Genomic DNA, 19,601 nt, shown 5'->3' with positions numbered 1-19,601 from the left:
CAAGAAGATGGAGTTCTGATGTCTGAGGGCAGAAGATGAATGTCCCAGCTCCCAAAGAGAGAGCGTGCGTCACCCTTCCTTCACTTTTTGTTCTTTCTAGGCCCTCAAAGGATTGTGTAATGCCCACCCACGTGAGTGGGAGCAGATCTGCATTACCCAGTCTACTGACTCAAATTCTAATCTCCTCTGGGAACATCCTTACAGACATGCCCGGAGATAATGTTTTACCAGCTATCTGGGCATCCCTTAATCCAGTCAAGCTGCCACCTGAAATTAACTGTCAACGTGAATCAAGGAGTCCAAACGATGCCAGTGGGTGTGTCAGTTTATATCGCTTAAGGAACCACCTGACAGCACCCATTTCTTTGCTCAATGAGTCTGTGAACTGACTGAGCAGGTTTTCTGGTCTGATGTGACTTACCTGCAGCTGGAGGTCTACACCAGCTCCACAAACGTGTCTGGCAGTGGGTTCAATATCAGCTGGGAAAACAGGGATGCCTTAACCGTGTGTTTCTCATGATCCAACAGGCTCACCTGAGCTTGTGCACATGGCTACTGGGTTCTGAAAGCAGCAAGAAGAAGGCCAAGTCCCAAAAGGCATGCGCTTTTTAAGCCTCTGCTTGCATCATGTCTGCTAGTGTCTCATTGGCCAGGCTGCATGGCCAAGCCCTGATTCAAGGGATGGGGAAATAGTCTCAACCTCTTGGTGGAAGGAATTGTAAAGTCAACATTGCAGAGGAGTGTGCATACAGGGTCGGCGAGAATTTGAGAGCATTGTTTTATCCATTTTTTTTTTTTTTTTTTTTTTGAGACAGAGTCTCACTTTGTTGCCCAGGCTAGAGTGAGTGCCGTGGCGTCAGCTTGGCTCACAGCAACCTCAGACTCCTGAGCTCAAGCGATCCTCCTGCCTCAGCCTCCCGAGTAGCTGGGACTACAGGCATGTGCCACCATGCCCGGCTAATTTTTTCTATATATATTTTTAGCTGTCCATATAATTTCTTTCTATTTTTTAGTAGAGATGGGGTCTCGCTCTTGCTCAGGCTGGTCTCGAACTCCTGAGCTCAAACGATCCGCCCACCTCGGCCTCCCAGAGTGCTAGGATTACAGGCGTGAGCCACCGCGCCCGGCCTTATCCATTGTTAATATGCATTTTCTTTGATAATCTCTCTCCACATGGCAGGGGAAATGTCCCTGCTTTCTACCCAGGCATTCTCTGCTTTCTCGTGAGCATCTGTGGGCGCCCGCTTAGCCCTTGATACATGAGCAAACCTGGACGTTCAAGGGAGTTACCACCCCGTGGGGCAACCCTTAACCAATGGAAAGACAGGAACCAGCATCCCCTCTTCCACCTCTCAGGTGGACAATTTTAAGGCACATTCTACACAGCTTCTCTGACTGAGGGTCCCCATGGGATGGAAGCCCAGTTGCCCACAGTCGTAATTAATGTAATAATGTTCCTTGAATTGGCTTTCTCTCCTTCCCAAACCCCCACACTTGTCCCTTGGGATCATTTAGAACAAACCACCTTCATGCAAGGCCTTCTCTCATACCCTGCATTGCAGGGAATCCAAGCTAAGATAACACCCATCTTACGTACCTTCCTCCTGCCCAAAACCTAGCTGACCCCCTTCTGATCCCCTGGCCCTTCTCTCTCCCTACAGAAGCATGCTCCACTGGGTGGTATTTTGATGAACTATAATGCCAACACATTACTGACTCCATGTTCCCTTTTAAAATCCTCAAATGTTATCCATCGTGTCAACGATCAAATAATTGAAAGCTGCTTAACTCCTAGAGATTTCATGAAGCTTAATAAAAAACTAGTATGGAAGATCTGAATGTTCATTGTTTGAATAACTTTTCTATTACCTTGAAGTTAATTGTCCTCACAAACATATGGCAAATGGTTGCGGTCTTACCCTACCGTTGACTTAGCTTTGCAAAACTGTCACTGCTCTTTAAACTGTCATAATGTGGTATTGCTTGAGGACCAGGTACTACCAAACATTGGAAATCGGGGGACTTTTAGAATCTAGGTAAGAAAAAAAAATGTGATGGTATCCACTTAGGGTTAGCCAGTTTGATAGTTTAAATTTGAATGCGCCCTGGTTGATGAATTTCTTGAGAGGGTTAGCTACTCTCCTGGTCTCCACGCCCCTCATCTTCTCAGACCTATATTTCTTAATTTCTCACAAGCACTGGGCAATGTGGATGACTGTATTCTCTGGCTTTGTCCCCACCTGTTTGGCTGGTACTGACTAAATGTCTCTTCCTCTGCTCATCACTTAAATTTTAGTGTGACCAGTTGGTACCAATGGCCACATGTGTGCTAAGGAAAACCAAATTTGTCTTCACATGGAGCAGCTCATCCCTCCTTAGCATCCATGGGTACCTCCAAGTTGTCATCAAAGATACTCCTAAATATCCCCACACCCACACCCTCCTTCTCTCTGTGTTAATAACGCCACCACTGGTGGCATTATTATCAAGGACCCAAGCCAGAGAGCTGAGAGTCTCCTTCTCCCCACCTTCACTGCTACCATGCTGATCCAAGCTGCTTTATCTCTTGCCTGCTCTTGTTGCAGTAGCTTCCTCAGTGTACCCCTGCTCCCCCTTTCACGTCCACTCCCACCCTCTGCTTTTAATCTAATCCCCCCTCTCCAGCAGCCAGTGTGATCAACCCTGTTAATATTTATTTATTTATTTTATTTCAGCATATTATGGGGGTATAACTGTTTAGGTTACGTATATTACCTTTGCCTCACCCGAGTCAGAGCTTCAAGCATGTCCATCCCCCAGATGGTGCACACCACACCCATTAGGTGTGAATATACCCATCCCCTCCTCTCCTCTCTCACCTGCCCGACACCCGATGAATGTTACTACTATATGTGCCCATAAGTGTTGATCAGTGAATACCAATTTGATGGTGAGTACATGTGGTGCTTGCATTTCCATTCTTGTGATACTTCACTTAGTAGAAAGGGCTCCAGCTCTTTCAGGATAATACAAGAGGTGCTAGATCACCATTGTTTTTTGTGGCTGAGTAGAACTCCGTGGTATACATATACCACATTTTATTAATCCACTCATGTACTGATGGGCACTTGCGTTGTTTCCACATCTTTGCAATTGTGAATTGTGCTGCTATAAGCATTTGAGTGCAGATGTCTTTTTTATAGGTTGTCTTTTATTCTTTTGGGTAGATGCCCAGTAATGGGATTGCTGGATCAAATGATAGTTCTACCTGTAGCTCTTTTAGGTATCTCCATATTACTTTCCACAGAGGTTGCACTAGTTTGCAGTCCCACCAGCAGTGTATAAGTGTTCCTATCTCTCCACATCCACACCAACATTTATTGTTAGGGGACTTTTTGATACAGACCATTCTCACTGGAGATAAGTGATGTCTCATTGTAGTTTTGATTTGCATTTCCCTGATGACTACAGATGTTGAGCATTTTCTCATATGTTTCTTGGCCGTAATAAATGGGACCTGATCAAATTAAAAAGCTTCTGCACAGCCAAGGAAACTATTACAAGAGCAAAGAGACAACCTACAAAATGGGAGAAAATATTTGCATGTTACTCATTAGATAAAGGGCTGATAACTAGAATCTATATGGAACTCAGGAAAATCAGCCAGAAAAAAATCAAACAACCCTATCAAAAAGTGGACAAAGGACATGAACAGAAACTTTTCAAAAGAAGATAGGCTAAGGGCCAACAAACCTATGAAAAAATGATCCTGTTAAAATGAAAGTCAGATCATGCTGTTCCTCTGTGCAAAACTCTCCAGTGCTCCCCATTTCATTCACAGTAATGTCAAAGTCTTTTTTTTTTTTTTTTTTTTGTTGAGACAGAGTCTCACTTTGTTGCCCAGGCTAGAGTGAGTGCCGTGGCGTCAGCTTAGCTCACAGCAACCTCAGACTCCTGGGCTTAAGCGATCCTACTGCCTCAGCCTCCCGAGTAGCTGGGACTACAGGCATGTGCCACTATGCCCGGCTAATTTTTTCTATATAGATTTTTAGTTGGCCATATAATTTCTTTCTATTTTTAGTAGAGACAGGGTCTCGCTCTTGCTCAGGCTGGTCTCGAACTCCTGACCTCAAGCGATCCACCCGCCTCGGCCTCCCAGAGTGCTAGGATTACAGGCGTGAGCCACCACGCCCAGCCTCAAAGTCTTAACAGTCATCTTCAAGACCCCATCCCTTTCCTTCCCCTCCCTTTACTATTCAGACCTCATCTCCTTCCTCTCCCCCGCTTCTATCATTCCATTCCAGGCACACTGATGTTCCTCAAACCTGCCAGGCACACAACTACCACAGGACCTTTGCACTTTGCACTTGCTATTCCTTCTGCCATGAATGATCCTTTTCCCCCTCTTAGACACGTGGCTCGCTCTTCACCTCTATGTCTTTGCTCAAAGGTCTCCTTTTCAGGTAGGTCTTCTCTGGCCACATAACGTAAGACTGAACACCTGAACACATGCCGTGTGCGTGCACATACACACACACACACACACACACACACGGGACATCTGAACCCCTTTTCTTGCATTATTTTCCTGCTTAGCACTTAACACCACCTCATTTACTATAATTGTCCTTATTTATCCTGCTTACTGTCTGTCTCCACTACCAGAAGGCAAGCACTCTGCAAGCAGGGATTTCTGTCTGTGCACCGGTGTAGCCCCAGCACGTGTCTGGCACAGAGTAGGTGCTCGATAAGTATTTGTGGAATGAAGGAATGAATGAATGAACGGCACTCCAAGATTCAACTCCTGCCCACCTGTCCAGGTACACCTCTCACCTCTGCCCTCCTCGCCTTCCAGCTATATAGCACACCTGAGTCCCTGACACGCACTAGCGTTTACCTGTGCTGGGACCGCTCCCTCCTCTCATCTTAAGCAGGTGTCTGCTGGCACCACGTGAAATTCTTCCGCCCGGCTTCCAGTTTTCGATGCCCTTTTTTCTACTGAGCACACATCGCACCTGACTCTAAAGAGTCTCCTTTTTTATTTCTCTCCCCCACCGCTCTGGGAGCCCCTCAGGACAGGAATCTTGTCTTACTTTGTCTTCTTAGCACAATGTCCAAGCACCCAGCAGGCACCCGGCAAACGTTTAGCAAGTGGATCGTACTCGTTGGACCCACTTTGTGAGTAGTGAATGCAGGGGCTCAGACAGGTCAGGGCCTGGCAGAGGGCAGGCTGGAATTCAAGGTCCGCTCTGTCCCATCCCAGAGTTCTCCTCCTCACCCTCGCCGGGAGCAAGTCCCTTCTCTTTCTGAGCCTCAGTTTCCTTAGATGAGTTGGGATGACTCACACCATCCAAGCATGCTGGGCGAGTTGCCTCCCCTAGGGTCAAACACTAGCCCGTTTCAGTTTCCAAATGTCATGAAAGGGAAACTCTAAAAGTTGAGAATTGAAACCAATAGCAGAAAGGTTGGCCAGACGCCAGGCGTGTTAAGGTGGCTCCGGACGATCCAGCCTCAGCCCAGTGTCTGTGTGCGCCCCTGTCCCAGCAAGGGGTCTCCAAGAAGGAGAACCCAGGTCAGCTCAGTCACACCTGGTTTCCTCTCTGCTCTGGTCCTTTAACCCCCAGGGTGCTGGAGGTCAGCCGAGGAGGAGCCCCCTTAAAAAGGGGGTGTGTGCCAGGAGCTGGGGCGAGTGCCTGGCTATGTATCTGTGGCAGTGGCGCTCTCAAGACAGAGATGGCAGGGATGCAGGAGCTGTTTGATACGCCAGCCTCCAGCCTCAACTCCTTCGTGAATCAGTGGCTGCAGCCGTGCCGGGACTGGAAGGAAGAGGTGCAGGAGGTGGTGAGGACCGTGGAGCAGTTCCTGAGGCAGGAGCACTTCCAGGGGGAGCACGGACTGGACCAGGAGGTGCGGGTGCTCAAGGTGGTCAAGGTGAGCCTGGGCCCCTGCCAGCGTTGAGTCCATGTCCCTGAGGATGCTGGGAACCCCGGGGCTCATTATCCCTAGCGTGTGATGCTGACATCTCAGGACACCACACGCCACCCCACCTAGCTCTCTACCCCCCTCCACACTGCTGCCTTGAGCAGAACAAATCGAATAGTAACAGCTCACATTTGGGGGTGCGCTAGCCTAATCCCTTAACATGTATTACCTCTAATTCTTGGACCCCATAAGGCAGGTACTTTTCTTTTCCCGGTCTACAGATGAGCCAAACAGAGACTCAGAGGGTTAAGATTTATATCGGACAAATGTAATGCAGGGACTTCGACTGCATCCTGGTATGAATAAACCACCTGTAAGATACAGTTTGGCGGCTACAGGGGAAATTTTAATATGACCTGGATTTTAGATAATGTATAAAGGAATCATTGTTGATTTTGTTAGGTAGAATAGTAATTTTGTGACTAAGGGAGAGAATGTTCTTCTTTTATGAACACAAACTCTAAAGTATTTAGGGACAAAGTTCCTTGGTGTCTGCAATTTACTTGCAAGTGGTTTAGATGAAGCAAATGTGGCAAGCAATTTAGACTTGTTGACTCTTCCCGGTTGGGTATATGGGTGTAATAGTGGTCATTGTATTTTCTTTCTATTTTTCTGTATGTTTAAAATGTTTGATAATAAAAAGATTTTTTTAATAGAGGCTCAGAGAGGTGAGGTGACTGGCCCAAAGTCACACAGCTGGTGCTGAACCTGACTCCACAGCCAGGGATCCAAGCTCCCACTCTGAGCTTCCACGCCCTTCTTCGTTCAGCTGCTTCCTGCCACCTCCTGTGCTAGACAGGATCGAAACTCGAGAGGGTCAGAGCTAGAAAGTCCCTGGAGAATCAGTCTCAGCCAATCCCTCTCTTAAATATTAAGAAAACTGGGGCACAGAGAGGGTGAGAGACGTTCCAAGGTCACACAGCAAGTTGGTAGCAAAGGCAAGACTAGAATTAGGACTCCTGACTCCTAGCCCGGTGCTCTATTTGTCTCTAGGGGCAACCAAGTCACAAAGGAAATCTCTGTAAGACCCAGGCCCCCATCTCATCTTCGGCACCTATCCCCAGCATCTGGAGCCCGAGGCTGTGTGGTTTAGACATGAGAAACCACAAACTTTGACATCAGACAGCCTCTTCACTTCTCCCCTCCCGTCAAGCTATGTGGCCTTGACTTTACCATCCTCCCTCTCAAACGCTCAGTCTTCTCATCTGTGATCGGGGACGCATCACTGTCACCATCATCATTTCTCCCTCAAAAAGCAAACAGGGCCGTACAGGCTAAATGACCGGTGCACGGTAAATGCTCAAAAACCGGAAGCATCATTGCAATTCGTGCCCAAGCTTGCTTCTGGGCCTGGGGCACCAGTCTGACTCAGGCAGACCCTCCCAGACCACCCTCCCCCACAACAGCCCTGAGAATAAAGTAGACATCATGGGGGTGTCTAAAAAGAGGAGGATGCTACCAACAGAATGAGATTTAACGGCAGGAAATGGTATTTCACCCAAGCCTTAAATTCTCCCTGCCGACTCTAGTCACCTCTCCCCCTGAAACCACTAAATGTAGCGATACTCATGTGTGATGACTCAAGAGGAATAATACAGTTTATTCACATTCTGAACTCTCCCTCCTCCCTACCCGCTGACAATCTAGCAAGCTGAGCTAGTCGGCACGAGTGAATGCTTGTCTTCAGATGAATTGGGCAAACATAGGTTCAAACCGAAGCAAGTCGGGAAGCCTGTTCTGGATTGTTCTTTCCTCTGTGCCCGGATCTTACCCCTGGCAAAGGCAGAAAAGGCAGTGTAGACACAGCCTCCAGGGGATGTGCCCTTCACCCACACACACGGTGCCACTCACACCCGTCCTGTGGGCTAGACATGCTGGGTCTGAACACTGGCGGGGAAGAGAATAGGAAAGGAAGGGAGAATGTTGGGGGGGTCTCCTCCTCCTTGGGAGCAGAGCCTGGCTCACAGCCTGGGGTCACGGGGAAGAAAGAGGCATAAGAACCACCCACTACCTGCATTCTGACTCTTCCTCAACTCTGAGACCCTGGCGAGCTGATTAACCCCCGACTGCCTCAGTCTTCTCATCTGTATATGGGGGATAATTATCCCAGCACCCACCTCAATCGGCGGGTGTGAGGATTGAAAAGCATAGTATGCATAAAGGGCTTCCAGAGGTGCCAGACACTGGGAGTGCTCGACCTGTGTGACGGCTGGATTATAATGTCTGTGCAGGACTCTGCCCCCCAGGAAGGGCAGCCCACCTAAGGTCCGATGCCTGCCTGGCAGGTCCACCTCCTGACACAGAGTGAGTCGTGGGGCTCACTGTGTCCCAGAGGCAACAGGGCGTGGAGAGCAAGTCGAGGATCCCAGAACATCCAAAGGTCCCCTTCAGATCAGATCCATCCAGGCTCAGGCTCCTGTTACAGACGGGGACACTGGGACCCAGGCAGCAGGGGGGATTGCCTCAGTCAACTACATCAAGAGGAGGAAGAGAAATATATTGCTGAGTTGCCGTGTGCCAGGCACCTCGCCAAACTGTTGGCACGTGTTATTTTGTCTGATCCTCCCAGGAACCCGCTGACTCACATTCCATCGTTACTTTCATTTTACAGATGAAAGACTTAGGGCTCAGCTAAGAAATGATTACTCAGAGGGCGGGCGCGGTGGCTCACGCCTGTAATCCTAGCACTCTGGGAGGCCAAGGCAGGAGGATTGGTAGAGGTCAGGAGTTCTAAACCAGCCTGAGCAAGAGCCAGACCCCCGTCTCTACTAAAAATAGAAAGAAATTATCTGGCCAACTAAAAATATACATATAGAAAAAATGAGCCGGGCATGGTGGTTCATGCCTGTAGTCCCAGCTACTCGGGAGGCTGAGGCAGGAGGATGGCTTGAGCCCAGGAGTTTGAGGTTGCTGTGAGCTAGGCTGACGCCACGGCACTCTAACCCGGGCAACAGAGTGAGACTCTGTCTCAAAAAAAAAAAAAAAAAAAAAAAAAATGATTACTCAGCTAAGGAACAGGGCAAAGGGTCAAGGTCAAAGTCAGGCTGTCCCCATGCCACAGCCCATGGCTCTTGTCCACCAGGCAAACCTACTCCCCGCTTTCTAATGTCATGAAATTATTCAGACTCCCAGGAATCCTTAAACAGCCCCATGGAGTAGGCCTTGGCATTGGCATTGGCATTGGCATCACGCCGTGCGTGAGAGGGCTGCCCGGAAGCAATGCGCGAGGTGGCAGACAGGAAGCCCGGGTTCTAGAGTCGGGCTGGAAACCGTTGGACCACAGGGGAGTGACTCATCCTCTCGACGGCTCGGTTTTCTCACCTGTAAAATGGGGGTGTTGTGTGATCCACCCACGTCTCAGGGGTTGGTGAGCGTTCAATGGGATGACGCGTGTGAAGTGCCGTGGGGCGTGCGCGGCTCGTGGGTGGCGGTGGGCCTCGGGGTGACGCGGCTGTGTGTTCCGCAGGTGGGCTCCTTCGGGAATGGCACGGTTCTCAGAAGCACCAGGGACGTGGAGCTGGTGGTGTTCCTGAGCTGTTTCCGCAGCTTCCAGGAGGAGGTCAAGTACCACAGAGACGTTCTGAGGCTACTATGGAAAAAAGTGGGGTGTTCCCAGGACCTGCTGGACCTTGGGCTCGAGGATCCAAGGGTGGCCCAGGGAGTCCCCGATACTCTCGTCTTCACCATCTACACCAAGCAGACCATGGAGCCCATCACTGTCACCATCTGGCCTGCCTACAGAGCCCTGGGTAAGGGGAAGGGACGCGCACCCAATTCACACACCTGCCCTCCCTGGGAGACCTCTCTCACCCGTGGACACCTGCACACACCTGCATTCACTCCTGCTACCCGTGTCCTGTGCCGAGGGCTGGGTCGGGGCAGTGCACGGGACTAACTCCACCTGGCCATCGTGTCACTCAACTTGGGAAACAGAAATTTATCGAGGGATCACACAGCTAAACACACGATTGCAAACGGCAGTAAGTGCTCAGAGGAAAAGAACAGGGTGCCCTGGGGAACCGCAGAGAGGGTGCTCAGGGAGTGATTCAGTGCAAACGACATTCAGAAGGAGACAAGACCCAATGAGGTGAAGGGGCTACGACAGTAACCACAAGTGCTTTTATTATGTGGCACTCACTGGGGGCGCAGCGGGGGGAGGGGGGGAGGTGTCTGTCACTGTTGGGCTTTTCCTAGAAGACCCTGAGACAAGGATGCGAGGGCCAGCAGTTCGCCTGGGAGGTAATCCCAGGAAAACACTGGTAGGGAAGCAGGGGATGGAGACGGGGAAGGGAAGGATTCAATATGAATGGCATCAGTGAGCGAGTCACCACTCTGAGCAACTGGGCTTCATGCCCTGGAGAACCCCAAGTGACAATATAGAGCACACGTCAACCTTACCCCAGGTGGGATGATGGGGTGCTTAGTCACCAACTTCCCATCGGTCCTTGGCTGGGGGCTGCTTCCCAGGGCATTAGCTCACTGGCATTTGTTGTTTGTCCTCGGGCAGAGTCCCAAGTGTTTGAAGTAAATCGTAACTGCTGCAAGCCCAGATGACACAGGTTTCATCTCAGGTACCAGCTCCTATGACCTGCGGTGGCTGCATGGAGTTGCTCTATGGGGAAGGTGTCTGAGGTGGGATCTGAACTTAGCAAGAAAGAGAGTGCTGAGATGCCAGGGTGACGCCCACCATGGAACTGGTTCTCCCGTATGCGCATGGAAGGGTTCCAATGCATTACCCAGAAAGAGATCCAAAACAGACATGAAGGAAAACTGTGGCCGTTGGGGACATCCAAAGAGGACATCAGTCCTGGAGTGGCCCGAGGCATGGAAAGCCCAATGTTGGTTCTCCAGAGTAAGACTGTCACCGAAAGGACAGTCACCCAAGCCAGACCTTTGGTTTCTGAAGATGTGAGGTCTCCAGCGTCCCTGGAGGGACAACTCCAGGGAATAAGCAGGCTGTCCCCAAAAGATCACTTATTCCCCCGGGTGCTTCCTCAATCCCCAGTCTCTCTCATTGCTTCCTCTCTCCTCAGGGTCTTCTGTCCTCAACTCTGAGCCACCCCCGGAGGTCTATGTGAGTCTGATCGAGGCCTGCGGTGACCCTGGAAATTTCTTCGCATCCTTCAGCGAGCTGCAGAAAAACTTCGTGAAATATCAGCCAACGAAACTGAAGAGCCTCTTGCGCCTGGTTAAACACTGGTACCAGGAGGTGAGCGGGCTGCTGCAATGGGGCCGGGAGGGAGGGCTGGAGGAAGGTGGAGATGCAAAGCAGAGGCCACGTTTATCATCCCAGGAAACTGCTTCGTGGGGAAATAGAAGAGGAGGAAGAGAGAGAGAGAACGCTGGTCTTTTGAACTGTAAAGTGAAACAATCACCAAAGATAATGGAAAAAGAGAAGACAGAGAGGACAAAGAAATAGGGAAGGAAGGGGAAAAATCGGGAACCTAGAGTATTTCAGTAAGCAATGCTCCGACTACAGTGGAGCACTGGCTGATGTCAATTTCACTGGGCACTGTGCAGTTAGTCGTGGCAAGTTAAGGACTAACAAGAGGAAAGATTCATTTAATTCCACCCTAGGAGTGGAAAAGAGGGCGTGGCGCAGTATAAACAGCCCATGAGGTGCGTTTCTCAGGCAACGGTTTATTCAGTTGGGGAAATAAGTTTTTTCCCCGGGACAATCTCAGTGGAACCTCCAACTGCAAAACAAAACTCAGAGACATAAATCATTTATTAAATAAAACTTGCACAGAAGTTACAAGGGAATCAGACTGCAGAAGCAAAGTCTTAATCCAATTAAAAATATATAGGCCGGCACGGTGGCTCACGCCTGTAATCCTAGCACTCTGGGAAGCCGAGGCGGGTGGATCGCTCGAGGTCAGGAGTTCAAGACCAGCCTGAGCAAGAGCAAGACCCCGTTTCTACTAAAAATAAAAAGAAATTAGCTGGACAACTAAACATATATAGAAAAAATTAGCTGGGCATGGTGGCGCATGCCTGTAGTCCCAGCTATTTGGGAGGCTGAGGCAGTAGGATCACTTAAGCCCAGGAGTTTGAGGTTGCTGTGAGCTAGGCTGACGCCACGGCACTCTAGCCTGGGCAACAGAGCGAGACTCTGTCTCAAAAAAAAAATATATATATATATATGGGATTTAAAGAAAAAACAGTTACCCAGGTGACTAGATTTATGGACAATCTCTGTTCATGGTGGACAAACAGCGACTTCCTCACATGCTTATCCTATCTAAAAAGGTCAGGGATAGAGTTGTTTTTGTTAGTGAGTCAATGACTTATAGGAAAGGCTCGAGGTTTCATTTATTTGGGGGACTAGAATTAGACAAGATAGCCCTGTTTTTGTTTGTTTGTTTGTTTTAAGGTGAAAGTGTTGTAGTCCTCTGACTGTGGGATGTGACATTATATTTATTTTTAATGGCCACAGGACAAGATATCGTTTGCTTCCACAAACTAAACAGCTGGATATTTGACAGAAATTATCACTTTCTAGCTGAATATTAGAAAGATTCTTAAGACAGGAAGTGACTGGTATCGGTTAAGATTAGTTAAACGATTACTTTCTTTTACAAGTAACAGAAAAGCAGAAAAAACCAACTCAAACTAGCTTAAACAATAAAAAGAACTCTCAGTTCATGTGTGAAAGTCCCTAACAGTGGGGAGGGAGCTTCAGGCATTGTTTGGTGAGGGTTCTAACTCTATTTCTTTGTAATTCCCTCAGCTTCTCTCTCCCCTATATGTCCACTTGGCCCTCAGGCTCCTTCCCCTCATGGTGGCAAAATGGCCACAGATGTTCCTGCCCTCACATCCTCACATCCACACATGAGCAGACTTCTCTTCTTTCAACCACTGGACAATAGAACTTGGCTTTACTCTAATTGAGCCAACTTAGATCACATGCCTTATCTTGAACCAATACTTGCAAGGGGGAAAGGTTTATACTGATGGGCCTGTACCGGTTAGAGCCCACCCTAGAGCTGAGGATGGGATCAACCCATCCAAACATCGTGTCTCCTATACAACGAAGAAGGAAAGGATGTCTGGTAGAGAGGCAGTCCCAATCTTCACCACAGAATTTCATTGATTACCATTTTTTTTCCCCTTTAGCTAAGAAGCCCTTTCTTCAACAGAAACCTTTTTCAGAAGCTCAATACATTAAAATAGATTAAAATAGGGCTGCTTAGGCTGGAATGATGGTGACAGAGCCCAGTGTGCTCACTGCTTGGGCCACCTCTTCATAAACCCACTCAGGAGTGACGCTGTCAAACACATAGTGAAGCCCAATGGACTGACCCAGCCCCTTAATCCTAAAATGGGGAAACCAAGGCCCGGAGAGGCAAAGTCATTTGACCAAGGTCACACAGCCAGTAGGCGGCAGGGCTGAGACTAGAACTTGGATTTCCCAGTTTCTGGTCCAACACCATCCTTACCCTGAGTCTTGGAGTCTCCCTTCTCGTCTCTCTCCACAGTACGTGAGAGCCAGGTGCCCCAGAGCCAATCTGCCCCCTGTCTATGCTCTCGAGCTCCTGACGATCTACGCCTGGGAAATGGGGACGCAGAAGGATAAGAATTTCATGTTGGACGAGGGCCTCGCCACCGTGATGGAGCTGCTCCGGCAGTATGAGCACATCTGCATCTACTGGACCACGTATTACACATTCCAGAATCCAGTCATCAAGGACTTTCTCAGAAAACAGTTCCAAAAACCGAGGTACTGGACCACTGCTTGCCCACAGGAGGGACACGTGGCACAGAGTTTCACAGGCTGGCGTTACTGGGTCGTGAGGCTGCCGCAGTGTCATACCGACACAGTAGGCGGCCTACCAAAGTCTCCGGGAGCCTTGCGGGGTATAAGCCTTTTCCCTAGTTCCCTAAGCCACCCCTCCACCCCGCCTTCGCCCTCTTGCTCTCAGAAGGCCATTTCAGAGCTTTTTAGAGATAGCATGGGAAAATGGAAACCATCTCAGGGGCTCAAGTTTAAATCCCAGCTCTGACGTTTTCTCACCACCGTGAGCCTGGGTTCTTCATCTGTAAGACAGGAATGAGCTGGTACCCACAAGGCAGGGCTGCTGTGAGAGCCAGAGAAAATATATGTCACGGATCCACAGAGCCTAGCATGCAGTAGGTGTCACAGCAATGCTCACCGCTATGGCACGTGCTCTCAGCACCGCACCGATGCCCCTCGGCCTTTACTGTTCTGATGAAGGATGGCTCCACTTCCAGCTGTTAGCACCTGCGTCCCTTCGCCTGCGACTTTTCCTGTAACCAGCAGACCCACGCTGAGCGCAGCCCTCCCCCCGATCCGACAGGAGTTGGTGGACAAGCACCCCGGCTCCCCCACCCCTCGGGTGGAAGGACCCTCGGTCCCGTCCACACTGTTTCCCGGAGATCCCCTCCGGCCGACCACGATGGTCACTACCTTGACACTCACCCTTTACTGGCTGCCTCCCGTCCCCCGTCTCGCTGTCCCGCTCCCTTATTAGTGCCTCCTGGAATCTCCTTCCAAAGAAACCAAGTCCTTACCTGGGGGTCTGCTCCTGGGGAGCCCAGCCTAGACAGCTCTGTACGTTAGAAGCTCTAGGCCAGTGCAAGCAATGTCACAGGAGTTTTTAGTGTTCAGTTATGGAGTGTTGCGTCTTTTTTTTTTTTTTTTTTTTGCAAGAGAGAAAAGATAGGTCTCCTTATGAAAAGAGCATTTATTATAAGGATGCCCAGAAAATTGAAGTTCGGAAATCAGCAGGGCCTGAGACGCCCTGTCTCCCCGTCACACTCTCTCATGGCCCACGAGCTCTTCTCTCTCCACACCTGTCCTGCTCCCTCTGCCTCCCAGTGGATGAGGGACCTCCATCATCCCCGTGTCCAAACCCCAGAGGAAACCAGTTTGATCACTGGACACAAGTCCTGTTCATTGGGTCACCTGGCAGGTCATCTGCCTGCCAACAGAATAGAATGGGCCACATTGGGCCAGGTGACCCCCACCCCATGGGACAGTCTGGCGCTGCCCCCTGGCTGTTTCATGCAGGACTATTCCAGGGAGCAGGGGAAGTTGGGAGGAGCAAGCCTGGAGCCTGGTGTGTCCAGTTCACTCCAGTAGCCTGTATCATGTCCTATCACATCAATAAAGTCACAGCTCCCTCCCAAGCCACAAGCTCCTGGAGTGCAAAAGCTGGGTCTCAACCGTGGCCTTGGCATCCAACACATGCAGTCATCCCAAGTGGCCCAAGCAGGTCATGACACCCACTTCAAGCCAATAGCCTTTAAAATATTCATTCAGCATTTATGCAGAGAAGAGATACTTGGAGGCAGCTCAAACTCTTCTCCGTTGTGGGTTAGAACTCCATTTACAGCTGTGAGAACTTAGAGAGGTCTGTGCCTCAGTTTGCTCATCTGTTACATGGAGATGACAACAACAACAATAATAATAATAATAACAGTCCCGGGCCGGGCGCGGTGGCTCACGCCTGTAATCCTAGCACTCTGGGAGGCCGAGGCGGGTGGATCGCTCGAGGTCAGGAGTTCGAGACCAGCCTGAGCAAGAGTGAGACCCCGTCTCTACTAAAAATAGAAAGAAATTATATGGACAACTAAAATATATATATACAAAAAATTAGCTGGGCATGGTGGCACATGTCTGTAGTCCCAGCCACTCGGGAGGCTGAGGCAGTAGGATCGCTTAAGCCCAGGAGTTTGAGGTTGCTGTGAGCTAGGCTGACGCCACGGCACTCACTCTAGCCCGGGCAACAGAGTGAGACTCTGTCTCAAAAAAAAATAAATAAATAAATAAATAAAAAATAACAGTCCCGGCCAGGTGCCGTGGCTCACACCTGTAATCTCAGCACTCTGGGAGGACGAGGCGGGAGGATCACTTGAGCCCAGGAGTTTGAGACCAGCCTGAGCAAGAGCGAGATCCTGTCTCTACAAAAAAAATAGAAAAATTAGCCAGGTGTAGTGGCACAAGCCTGTAGTCCCAGCTACTCAGGAGGCTGAGACAAGAGGTCACTTGAGCCCAGGAGTTGGGGGCTGCAGTGAGCTATGACGATGCTACTGCTCTCTAGCCTGGGCAACAGAGAAAGACCCTGTCTTAAAAAAATATATAATAATAATAAAATAGTCCCTACCTTATAGAATTGTTTAAGGATTAAAATAGATTGATTCACATAGGGTTTGGCCCAGTGCTTCAATAAATGTCAGTAGTCGGTGGTGAGGGGGGTGGGGGGGGGTCCTCACCGCTATCCAAAGCGGTTCTGCAGCTCTAACCCCAAACTCGTGTAGCCTGCTATGAACTTAAAAGGCCCCCTGCCTGAGTGGGCATCTGTTATTGCCCCAGTTGCCTCTTAGACCTCGCTCTCCCCAACCCCCAAAATTCCTTGCAAACACCTCGCGTGCTCTCCCTGAGACAAATTCTTGGAAATATGATCGTCTCCATCCTGTTCGTCTGCAGCCGTGTTTTGGGGCCCTCCTGGACTGACAGCCCTGGGCTCTGGGCACAGCAGATGCTCAGGGGCTTGAGTAGATGACGGCGGAGGTTTCACTGTGGCTTGCAGGCCTCCACGCCAGCAGGAGCCTGGGCACCCTCTCCCTGTGTTGCAGGCCCATCATCCTGGATCCAGCTGACCCCACCCACAACGTGGCGGAAGGGTACCGATGGGACATCGTTGCTCAGAGAGCCGCCCAGTGCCTGAAGCAGGACTGTTGCTTTGAAAACAGGGAGATGCCGGTCCCCACCTGGAATGTGAAGGTAACGGGGTCCTCTCCAGGGGGTCAAGGGCTTGCAGCTCGGAAGGAGCTAAATGCGTAGTGTTCACTTATTCACGTCTGTGCCGAGGGAGGACAGGACGTTAGAGTCAGACAGGTTGAGGCTCGGCTGCACCACCCACCAGCTGTGTGAACTCAGGACAATTCTGTGGCTCTCTGAGCCTCAGGTTCCTCATCTTTAAATTCTTGTTCTCCTTTCCTTTCTTTTTCCTGTAACCTACTGGAGAATCAATTCCGTGCTCCTGAGCAGCCTTTGCATGAGCTCAGCCCAGTGGCGTCAACTCAATCGCTGTTTTGTGCCAGCACTGAGCTTGGGGCTGGTGGGGGTGGGGGCCTGGGGACAACACGGGTGCAAAAATACTGGGACATGGCCCTGACCCTCAAGGAACTCACCGTAGGTTGTTAGGAAACAAGTCCATGAAACAAATTTGCACAAAACTGCTACAGAGAATTACCAGAGAAGACAAGATGCTCAGAAAACAAAAAAATGCCCAGTACCATTATGTGATGCCAAACCTACGGTATAGACAAAGATAATAATAATCTATTTTATTCACCTGGCACTTTATAATTTGCAAAGTGCTTGTCCAGGGACTGTCTCCATTGATCCTCACGGACAATTCTGCAAAGTAGGAAGGTCAAGTGTTATCATTATATTTATTATTTTTTTTACTGTCATTTTACAGAAGAGGAAACTGAGGTTCAGAGTGGTTAATTTAATTAACTAAGGTCACACAGCTAAGAGGCAGCAGAATCAGGATTCATACCCAGGTCTTTGTGGGGCTCTGGAAACAGAAAATAAATGTTTTCTGACGTCACCAGAGAAGTTTCCTTGAAGAATTTAGGGGTTGAGGACAGAGAATAAATGTTTTCTGAAGTCACCAGAGAAGATTCCTTGAAGAAGTTAGGGGTTGAGGTAAGAGCCCTAAAGGCCAGGGAGGGGGATGTAGATGCTCAAAACAGTAGACACTCCAGATCGAGGGCCAGGGTGGGGGCTCAGGGGCACAGGATGGGAGGTGGAGATAAGCAAAGTGTGTTCAGGAATAAGAGACTGAGCTGGTTGGAGCAGGAGGCAGAAGCAAAATCAGAAGCTCTATACTAAGGTACACAGATTATAAACAGGGGACCCACCGATGGGCTCTGGATTTTTCCCAAATATAAAAACCATTGTGCAAAGGTTTTTACTTGGCAAATCAGAAGACTTGGCAATGCTAGGCAAGAGGCCCCGCCCTCCCCAGCATCTTCCAGGCGGTGCACTCCAGCCACCTGGCACTCTCAGGCCCTGGGGGGGCGCCGCCTCTGGAGGTGGCGAGAACGCAGACTTTGGAGTCTCACCAACCCCACTTCACACACCTGCTGTGCTCCCCACTCCCTTTGGGACTGATTGCTTAGTAAGTTCCTTAAGCCCTGATCAACCACAATTTTCTCATCTGTAAAATGGGTACGGTAGTAGAACCAACCTCCCAGAGCTCCTGTGAGAATAAAATGTGTTAAGAGTATGGAAGTTGCCCAAGATGGACCCCGGGAAGTGGGTGGCACTCTGTAAACGTTTGCGGCTGCTGCTGCTGCTGTTGAAAAGATGAGGACAGGTGAAGGGAACTTTTGCACGTCAGACAGAGCAGTGTGGGCTGAACCCCTCTCCCCCTCCCTCTCCCTTCCAGAGGGCACGAGACATCCAGGTGACAGTGGAGCAGTGGGGCTGCCCGGATTGGACCCTCTTGGTGAACCCTTACGAGTCCATAAAGACGATTAAAGAGAAAATGCAGCGGGGCCCAGCCTACCCCGGCCAGCAGCGTCTGTCCTTCCAGGAGCCCGGCAGCGAGAGGCAGCTCCTCAGAAGCGGCAGCTGCCTGGCCGATTATGGGATCTTCTTCAACATCCGCATCTACCGGCTGCAGACCGTGTCCACCGAGATGCAGGTGTTTGTGCAGAAGCCCGATGGCGGGAGCCACGCCTATGCCGTCCAGCCCGACAGTTGTGTCTGGGCTTTGAAGCAGCAGATTGAATGCCAGCAGGGGCTGCCTGAAAAGCAGCAGCTGCTGCAGTTCCAAGGCGAAGTCCTGCACGACTGGTGGGATCTGGGATGCTATGGCATCCAGGACAGCGACACCCTCGTCCTCTCCTTGAAGGCTCAGTTTCCAGCCAACTAGTTTCCGCTGGGAAACTTCTCTGTGCGTTGCTACCATCTAATGCAGAAGTCATGCTATCAGCCACCCTGCCAGTTCTCTTCTGGGGAGGGCCCAGGTCTTCACCAGCCTTAAAAATAGTTATCCTCGCCTTGCATGTAGGGCAATAAGGAACGGTATGAGAGACTAAATATGCAAATATGCAAACAGACAATGGCCAGACCACATGCAACAATAGAATTCTGACCCACAATCCTCTGCAGCAACCAACCCCAAACCATCAAGACTTGGCCAATAACTGCCAGCTTCTCTAATTCCCCACCCTAGCCTTACCCTGCTTCCAATTTAGGAACAACCGGAGAAAGCCAAATAAGCTCTTCCAACCACCCATGCTGACAGCTTCCCTACACCAACAACCTCGATCAGGGGATACTTGAAGCCTCCCTCATTTTCTGCTAGAAAAACTGCCCATTCCCCTGCCTGCCTTTGAGTCTCCCTCCAAGGCAAGGGATGGTGGCTGGTTCCTTTGCAAACAGCAAGTTGGACATAAACAAACAGCCTTTGTTGTGGCCAGACATGGTGGCTCACACCTGTAATTCCAGCACTTGGAAGGAGGATCACTTGAGGCTGGGAATTTGAGATCAGCCTGGGCAACATAGCAAGACCCCACCTCTAAAAAAATTTTTTTTTTTTAATTAGCTGGGTGTGGTGGCACACACCTATAATCACAGCTACTCAAGAGACTAAGGC

At 49.9% G+C, this 19,601-nt stretch overlaps 1 protein-coding gene across 3 annotated transcripts; it reads left to right on the top strand.

Annotated features, from left to right (window-relative positions):
• Window positions 1-5,708: 5,708 nt before the first annotated feature.
• Window positions 5,709-19,235, top strand: LOC138401512 (2'-5'-oligoadenylate synthase-like protein). Of its 3 annotated transcripts, XM_069496999.1 has the most exons (6): window positions 5,709-5,910; window positions 9,428-9,710; window positions 10,995-11,170; window positions 13,440-13,681; window positions 16,561-16,708; window positions 18,387-19,235. In XM_069496999.1, exons 1-6 carry the CDS (start codon window positions 5,713-5,715, stop codon window positions 18,873-18,875), a joined length of 1,536 nt encoding a protein of 511 aa, XP_069353100.1. In that variant the 5' UTR covers window positions 5,709-5,712; the 3' UTR covers window positions 18,876-19,235. The 3 variants fall into 3 exon arrangements, with proteins under 3 accessions (XP_069353100.1, XP_069353101.1, XP_069353102.1); XM_069497000.1 differs by lacking the exons at window positions 13,440-13,681; window positions 16,561-16,708; XM_069497001.1 differs by lacking the exons at window positions 13,440-13,681; window positions 18,387-19,235 and having other exon boundaries at window positions 16,561-16,650.
• Window positions 19,236-19,601: the final 366 nt, after the last annotated feature.

Source organism: Eulemur rufifrons, chromosome 21 (assembly GCF_041146395.1).
Source record: "Eulemur rufifrons isolate Redbay chromosome 21, OSU_ERuf_1, whole genome shotgun sequence".
NCBI classification, from domain to species: Eukaryota; Metazoa; Chordata; class Mammalia; order Primates; family Lemuridae; genus Eulemur; species Eulemur rufifrons.
The sequence above is the reverse complement of the archived record's forward strand: the minus strand, read 5'-3'. Positions and strand labels throughout refer to the sequence as shown.